The following is an 8,797-nucleotide window of genomic DNA, read 5'->3' on the forward strand; positions in this document are numbered from 1 at the left end:
CAGCGCTTCCCCGGGGAGCGAGGCGCGCGGGGCGGGCTGTCCTTCGCCTCCCGTTCCCTCCCTCCGGCGCGTCTGCCACCGCCCTGAGCCCGCGGGCGGGCAGCACCTAACCTCTGGGTGGGGGCGAGGGGGACACGTGGAGTGCAGCTGAGCGACCCCTTGGCTCCTGCCGTCGCTCTCTGCTCATTGGTTTGAAAACTAAACAGCTTGGGGATCTCGGATCTGAGCGGCACTTAAAGAAACAGCCTGGGGGACGGGGGGAATCCTACTCAAGCAAAGCTCCCAGACTCTAGTGGGAATTTGCAGGAACACCCCCACCCCCAAGTGGGAATTTGCAGAGACACACAAACACACAACCCAGTGGGAATTTGCAGGGATACCCCCCTCTAGTGGGAATTTGCAGGGACACACACCCCAGTGGGAAATAGCGGGAACCCCCTGCCCCTCAAGTGGGAATTTGCAGGGACACACGCACACACACACACACCCCCCAGTGAGAATTTGCAGGGACACCCCCCCTCAAGTGGGAATTTGCAGGGACACACACACACCAGTGGGAATTTGCAGGGACCCCCCCTTCAAGTGGGAATTTGCAGGGACACACACACAGCAGTGGGAATTTACAGGGACCCCCCTTCAAGTGGGAATTTGCAGGGACACACACACAGCAGTGGGAATTTGCAGGGACCTCCCCCGCCTTCAAGTGGGAATTTGCAGGGACACACACACACCAGTGGGAATTTGCAGGGACCTCCCCCGCCTTCAAGTGGGAATTTGCAGGGACACACACACACACCCCAGTGGGAATTTGCAGGGATCCCCCCCCTTCAAGTGGGAAATTGCAGGGACACACACACACACACACACCAGTGGGAATTTGCAGGGACACCCTCCCGATAGGAACTTGCAGGGACACAGGAGCGCAAGCTCAGGGTGCCCAAGGCGCCGCGCGGCTAGCAGGCTGCAGAGGTCACATGCCCATCCGCTGCCCCATTGTGGGTGCGTTGGCTCGGAAAGGGCAGCGATCGCTCTCTCTAGCAACGGGATCGTGGCACCCGCGGACACCCCTGCTCCCCCCTCTGGAAAAGCAAAGCTTTGGGAGGAATTCCTTGCCGCTCAGCACCTGCTCATTTCGGTACAACTCCGCTGATTTATGAACTCCCCTGAGGGGCTAGTAAGCACCCTCCCATACCCATGAGATGGAAGCTCCTGGGAGACCTTCTATTTCCTGACCCATTTCTCCCAGTCCTTAGCCCGTTCCTGGGCTTTTCTTTCATCGGCTGTAACACTAGAAGCCTGGAGTCTCTGTCTCTTTCCAGGATCTAAGTCCATCCCCCTCTGTCTCTGGCATGCACGCACATATGCCCTATAACTCACTGCTTGGGTTTTTTATGCGCTACAATTGCCCTTAATGCATCTCCTCTTGGTTGATCTGGCCTAGGATCCAAAAAAGAGCCTCAGAGGCCCACGGGACTGTCCGGGTAAGATTACAACGAGCCCTTTTAGCCTGGTGCAGCATCCTCACTCGGGGGAAGCCAGCCAGTCCTGCCTGGCAGAAGCGCTGGGATATTTTTAGGGGGACTGCATGGGATTTCCCCATTGACCCATTTCTCCCGGGAAGACGGTAGCGAGAGAAGCAGGATCTGCTTTTGTTTTGTTTTTCATGGAAACTTTTTAATTGTGTGTTTATTGCAGCAAATCTCTCCAGAGGAAAGCTCTCAAAGGCAGGCTCATAAGCCTCAATCAGCTTTGCACTGCCTTTGAAGGAGAGCGGTCGGATGATCTGCATGGTGTGAGGAGCCATGAGACCAGACGACATTAACCCTAGGACGGGACTAGTGGTGGCTTTGGTCAGTGTCTTCCTTGTTTTTGGCTTCATGTTTACCGTTTCTGGGATGAAAGGGGAGACCCTGGGAGACATCCCCCTCCTGGCAATAGGACCTGCTATTTGCTTGCCGGGTATCGCTGCCATTGCACTAACGAGGAAAACAGATGGCTGCACCAAATGGCCTGACAACAAACGACCCTGCAGCAAAAAGGCGAAAGACAAGGAAGTGGTGGAGCTGCTGAGAACGCCCTCGGATCTGGAATCGGGCAAAAGCAGCTGCGATGAGCTCGCCAAGAAGGCATACCTGAAGGACAGGAAAGTGCTGAAGGGAGAGGACTCTGTGTCCATCTGCACCACCACCACCACCACGGGAGAATGCAAGAGCCTGATCAAAAGGGTGGACCAGGAGGAGATGCTGAGATACCTGGAGACCTGCTACCCGGAGATGCCTGGGAACGTGCTAGTGGGAGAGGGTCCCACTTACAGTGCCTTGGAAAAGAAGAGTTCTCCTCCCTGGGACAGTGTTGCCTGCCCTGACACAGAGGACAACATTTTTGTGGCTCCAAAAGACAGTATAATTGTCTGTTCCTACAAGGAGAATAGCAGTTACAACAGATATTGTTGTTATATAAACCCTACTAGAGTCAGCTCAGACCATGAGACTATAGTTTGAATGATGCACATTTGATATATCTCTATGTATTTTTACAGACTCTACATCTTTCAGCTCTTAATAAGGAAAAGTAGCTGATTGCACTGCATGGAACACTCCTCATACTATTACAAATGTTACCTGGTATGTGACTGATGCTCAAACCTTTTGTGCCTGAAATACTTTCTGTAAGTAAATAAGCATGTTTAGGGCTAAGAACTCCTTCTTCTTTGTGAAAATCAATTTTAATTCTTTTAAAAAATGTCAGTGCTGAATATTTTGTCCAGACACCCCCTCTCCCAAGACCCGAGTTCCTCGACAAGTTGGCAAGATGAAGGCATTGACTGTCAGCTAAAATCCAGGCAAGAGTCAAAAGTCTGGAGCTCCCTGTGTAAAATAACATGCAATATGGATGAGTGGATCTTAGGAATAGTGTCACTTTATTGAATTAGTTGGCTGTCTGATGTTAAGCTGTTAGAAAAGCTTTTCAGTTCAATCAGTCTTCAGGCAGGCAAAATCTGACTTCAGTTTTCTGCTCTTATTAGATTTTACATGACCTTGTTTTAGGAAATCAAAGAGCAACATTGTAGGCTATTACCCTGCAAGCCTCCTGAGTCGAGGAAGGGGACTAGGATAGAGAGAATTTTTGAAGGCAAATCTACCAGCAGTCATATCAAAGGTACAAGTGTTCGGCTATTTTGCTTCATTCTTATTTGTTAATGAATCCACCAAATTCTTTCTAATATGTTTGGCACTTACAGCTGTACTTTATAATAAGATATTGATAAAATCATTGCAGAGACTTAGCAGAGGGGTCACTGGATTTGGGAGATTATAAATGTATATATATATATACATATACATATAGTCACTTGGAGATTTAGGGCCTGATCCAACTCCCACTGAAGTCAACAGACTCCTATTGGCTGTAACAGAAGCTGGATCAGGCTCTTTGGGGGGAGAGATAGCTCAGTGATTTGAGCATTGGCCTCCTAAACCCAGGCTTGTGAGTTCAATCCTTAAGAGGGACATTTGGGATCTGGGGCAAAAATTGGGGATTGGTCCTGCTTTGAGCAGGGGGTTGGGCTAGATAACCTCCTGAGGTCCCTTCTAACCCTGATATTCTATGAAGTGTCATCTTCACATACTTTTTCAAAAACTCCAGATGTTTATCTATGGATCTTGAATAATGTTATTTTATTCAATATTATGAAAGCCATTTTTAAGGTGGGGGAGACTAGAGAAATATGGTTGGCATGATTTTTCCACAACCATGCTGTATGTTTTGTTAACTAGTTCACTGATCACAGATGCATAATACTGGAACCATGACCTGAGTGATGCGAAAGCATAGTGGTTAACCCCTCAGAACCTGCACACACATATATAATACAAATTACATAAACGTACTACAGATTACACATACTCTAACATGTATATTACTATATGAGATAGTATAGAAACAATATAATATATATATACATGTAATCTATACAGCCAATCTAAGGGTTAAACTATTAGAAAAAATGTTTGCTAAAGCATAAAATAATTTGTTAGCATTTCACAGTCAAAGCCTTGATTTCAATAACAAAATGCTCAACACCACTCTAAAAAGTCTTGCCCTGTTGGAAGTCTTAATAACAGTTCTTGCTTTAGTTATTTTTAATAAACCATAATTTGCACCAGACAGACTTATTGAACTACCAGTGTAAAAAGAAGCCACCCCTGACTACAGGATCCTGGGAATATTCTGCAGAAATTGCTCTGGAATTTTCCACTGAGAGATTGAAAGCTAAACAACTGCTCATTATGTCTGTGCAATTATTTGGAAAATAAAAGGAAACCTCAGGCATCCTGAGGGTCCATCCATTTGGAAACTGCTCTCAAATTGTTACAGACAATCAGCTCAAAGGAGATTGCCAAAGGGAGGTTTGGGAAGATTTCCCAGCATGGGCATTCTCTGCTTCTCTCTGGTGCACTAAACGTAACATTGTTTATTTTATTTACATATTTATGTACTGATTTTTCACAGAGTGCCCAATGCTGTGGCATCTGGGTGCTATTCAAGCAAATAAAACAAATGCCGGTTAGTCTCAGGCAGGGACAGCCAGTTAATATTAATACACCATACGTCTTGCTGCTGTGGTGTATAGTTCAGGGACTCGTATTTGCAAAACTCGAGCTTTTGTCAGAGTAAATGAGTCCCACAGAGACCCTCAACTGAATATGTTCAACTTCCAGCCCTAGACAAAGACAATCCAGGGATTGTCTCCAAGAATAGCTCAAGAGAGCTTAATCACCATAACAGAATATAGGGCCTGATCTTGCAAGGTGCTGAAAGCCAGATCCTGCTCCCATTAAAGTCAAAGCTAAAATCCAACTGACTCCCATGGTGCAGAATATGGCATTCTGAGTGCCTTCAGCCCCCCATCAGTGGCAGTTGAGGATGTTCAATATAGTGCAAGAGGTGCTTAGCACCACTTGAGATCAGGCCCATCAGCAGAAAGGCAACCTCTCAGATAACTGAGTCCTGAATTGTAGAGACTACAATGTAAACAACCCCTTGCGTTGTGTTTGGTAGCAAATAAGTAGCCCATGCAGAACACCGATTAGGACAGTTCTGCAAATATGTATGAAGAAGAGGTTGAATGGTTTTTTTTGCTTAGGTTTAAATGCTGTCTGCCAAACCACACATTTGAAAAGTATTAGAAAGGTCTCTCATAAGGCTAGGCAATTTTCAGAGTAGCAGCCGTGTTAGTCTGTATTCGCAAAAAGAAAAGGAGTACTTGTGGCACCTTAGAGACTAACAAATTTATTTGAGCAGGCAATAAATTCTAATGGCAAATGGCATGACAAAGATATAATATTCAATCAAAAAGAAAAGGAGTACTTGTGGCACCTTAGAGACTAACAAATTTATTAGAACATAAGCTTTCGTGAGCTACAGCTCACTTCATCGGATGCATTTGGTGGAAAAAACAGAGGAGAGATTTATATACACACACACAGAGAACATGAAACAATGGGTTTCAATATTCAATATTCAATATTCAATATTCAATCAAGTAACTCTGAGTCATGAACTATATTCCATTCGTACTGTTAGACCTTAGGGTTTTGCTTTTTTATTAATGAAAGTAGATTTTTATGGCAGTGAAAGTTACTCACAATTTTAAAAAATTGAATGTTAAAAATAGTGAAGATTATGGGTGGAATCCTGGCTCCATTGAAGTCAATGGGTCCAGGATTTTACATGTTAAGTTTAAAGAGTATTTATAGGTAATTTAACATAAGCACAAATAGGAATTTGAAACCAGAGGAATATGGACAAACCTTCTCTGAAATCTCTCTACTTGAGAATCTTTCCTTTTCCCATGTTCAGTATTACTTTTAATTAACGGAATAGAGTGAAATCAGGGATGAATTTGGCCATTTAAAAAAAAGTGTCTCTAGGGTTTGATCCAAAACCCATTGGATTGACTGTGACCCTTTCCACTGACTTTGGTGAGCTTTGGTTCAAGCCCATGAAAAGTGCCAAACTGATAATCCGGGAGATTAAAACCCTCTGTTTACACACAAGACAAACAGAGCATAGGCAGCAGCAAGACTGACAATGTGCCTCCTCCCTGATCTGCATGGTCTCTCTTAAACCAGAGAGTTGCTTAATCTCTCTGGCCATTCAGTTCTTGGCCTCTCTATTGAGATTGTCAGTTAGCACAGTTTTGCTAGTGAGTGTATTTTAAACCTGGACATTTATCTGCCAAGCAGTCACATTATGGTTACAGCCTGTCATGATCAGCCTTGATTTTGGTGGAAGGAGGAGCAATTCCATTGATTTTAATGGAGTTGTTCCTGCTCATCACAGGGCTGAATTTGACTCATGGTCATTACAACCTGGGTGTGATTCAGACTCATAGCTTGGAGGTGAGTCTCTTTATGTCATTGCCAATTCAATAAACAACCCACACTCCCTGGGTTAAAATTGCACTTCATCCTTGATTTTTTAAGTGTCAAAGTAGTGAACATAACTGCAATGTCCCTTATCTATTAGAGCTTAATCCTGCATCTACTGATGTCAACAGCAAAACTTTAATTGAGTCAGTGATGCAAGATCAGGATATTAAATTGTCTTTGTAGAGATCAGGTGATAAAGCACTCAAGACAGATTTCTAAGATTTATAAAATATAATTTTTATTGTAGCATTTATTGTAACTTCTGCACTGATGGGTATTATTTTTTTCTGAAGTAATGTAAAAGTGATGCACAAATCAACTGTGTTCATTATATAGTCTGAAGTGTTGCTTTATTTTATTTTATTTTATTTGTTTGTTTGTAGCATTTTTATCCACATAGATTACATTACAAAAAAAAAACCCATGCAGTTTCTTTAACAGAAAACCAGGAAACCTTTTCAGCCGCCATAATCCTCTATTCATTTTTTAGTCTCTTCTCACGTGTAATTGCATTTTCACTTCATCATTGTCTAGAAAGCAAACAAAGGAAACAAAAACACAATGTGTGGCCTGATCCTAACAAGTGCTGAGCACCCTCCACTCCTAGTTGACTTCAGTGGTGACAGTGCTGAGTCCTGCTCAGGACTGGGTCCATACAACTGATCTGAGTTTGATAGAAATATGATATTATCCCAATGGCACTTTTCGCTTTCCCCTGCTGATTTTTGTTTTTGTTTGTTAATGTAATGTCTTCTCCTTCCCTCATCCCACGCCTTTGTTTTGAGCAGTCTAATTTGGTTTATTACATTAAGGACCAGTTTCTGACACTCTTATGCGTGTTGAGTGACACCTTAGTTTGTGAACAGTCCCAGTGATTTCTAGCTGACTACTCATAGAATAAGGGACTACTCAATGTCGGGGTGGCAGAATCTGTCCCTACATCATCAGCCTCATTGAGACGGTGATATAAAATCATCACTCTGGTTGAGATGGTCACTCTTTGGAGCATGGGCTTTGTATTTTCCATGTGTGTGAAGCATCATAGAAACATAGAAGATCAGGGTTGTAAGGGACCTCAAGAGGTCACCTAGTCCCACCCCCTGCTCAAAGCAGGACCAATTCCCCAACTAAATCATCCCAGCCAGGGCTTTGTCAAGCCGGGCCTTAAAATCCTCTAAGGATGGAGATTCCACCACCTCCCTAGGTAACCCATTCCAGTACTTCACCACTCTCCTAGTGAAACAGTTTTTCCTAATATCCAACCTAAACCTTCCCCGCTGCAATTTGAGACCATTATTCCTCGTTCTGTCATCATTCACAGCAATGCTCCTATGGACATTTTAATCACTAATAATAACTAACAATCAAAATAAATAGATAAATTATGATCAGTAATTAAGTCACTTTAGGTCTCATTTTCAAAATGGTCATAACCACGCCTCATTAGGGGCTGGATTTTATGAGGTACTGAGCACCATTTGTTAGGGTTGAGCACCTTTAGTAATCATTGAAGTCGCCTCCACGCCGTGTTACTAAGCGTGAGCCACATCGTGTTGATAGAAACCATTGGTCTGAAATGATCCAGCTTTGTCCTCCCAGCTGTAAAGGGTTTTTCAAGTTGCTAATATCAGTGCTATTAAAAGAAGTGTTTTCTATCAAATGTAATAGGACTTTTTTTTAAAAAGTATTGTCTCAACTCCCTGTGTGGGTTTTTTGCCGCATGCCTCATATTTCTAATCTGATTCTAATCTGCAGACACTGTACATGGAGTTCCCATGGTGACAGATATATGTTGTGTTGATGTTTGTTACTTGTCTTTCCCATGGAATTATGACACCAGGATGCTCTTGCATTCTGCATCCATTTTCAACGAGTGCAAAAATCCAGTCCAGGATTTATTTATGATATTCAGAGGCGATATTTTTCCTAGTGATGCCTGAGATTACCCTGAGTCTGTCAGTCCCATAGAATGCAGAAGAGAGAGAGCTGCATTTCCTTTACCAGCCAAGTGGATTCTAGCTCCCTTTGTTTTTAAAAGCACAGAAAATAACACACTGAGGAGCAAGCTCTGAAGGTTATGGGTATTTGCCTGATTCTGCTGTCAGATGCACTCACAGACCTTTATGCCCGCATAGAGTCCCATCGACTTCAGGGATGTTCCATACAAGTGTAATGGTCTACACTGATGCATCTGTTTGTAAGACCAGGGTCATATGATGCAACACAGTGACATTCATTAGAGATGGGCTCAGATAACACCACTCCACCCTTAGATCTGAACTCCCCCAAGATTTGGGGAAGTTTAAATCCACATCCAGAATTCATCTCAACACTCCTGGTGCTTTAAAATCCCACCTGTCATT

At 43.6% G+C, this 8,797-nt stretch overlaps 1 protein-coding gene across 1 annotated transcript; it reads left to right on the top strand.

Annotated features, from left to right (window-relative positions):
- The first annotated feature begins 1,267 nt into the window (after positions 1–1,267).
- Positions 1,268–5,324, top strand: TMEM215 (transmembrane protein 215). Its single transcript, XM_038403203.2, has one exon. It carries the CDS (start codon positions 1,803–1,805, stop codon positions 2,499–2,501), a length of 699 nt encoding a protein of 232 aa, XP_038259131.1. The 5' UTR covers positions 1,268–1,802; the 3' UTR covers positions 2,502–5,324.
- Positions 5,325–8,797: the final 3,473 nt, after the last annotated feature.

This window comes from Dermochelys coriacea, chromosome 5 (genome assembly GCF_009764565.3).
Source record: "Dermochelys coriacea isolate rDerCor1 chromosome 5, rDerCor1.pri.v4, whole genome shotgun sequence".
In the NCBI taxonomy this organism is placed as follows: Eukaryota; Metazoa; Chordata; order Testudines; family Dermochelyidae; genus Dermochelys; species Dermochelys coriacea.

Coding starts and splice junctions, on each gene's coding strand:
- TMEM215 (XM_038403203.2), top strand. CDS start 1,803: ATGAGACCAGACGACATTAACCCTAGGACGGGACTAGTGGTGGCTTTG.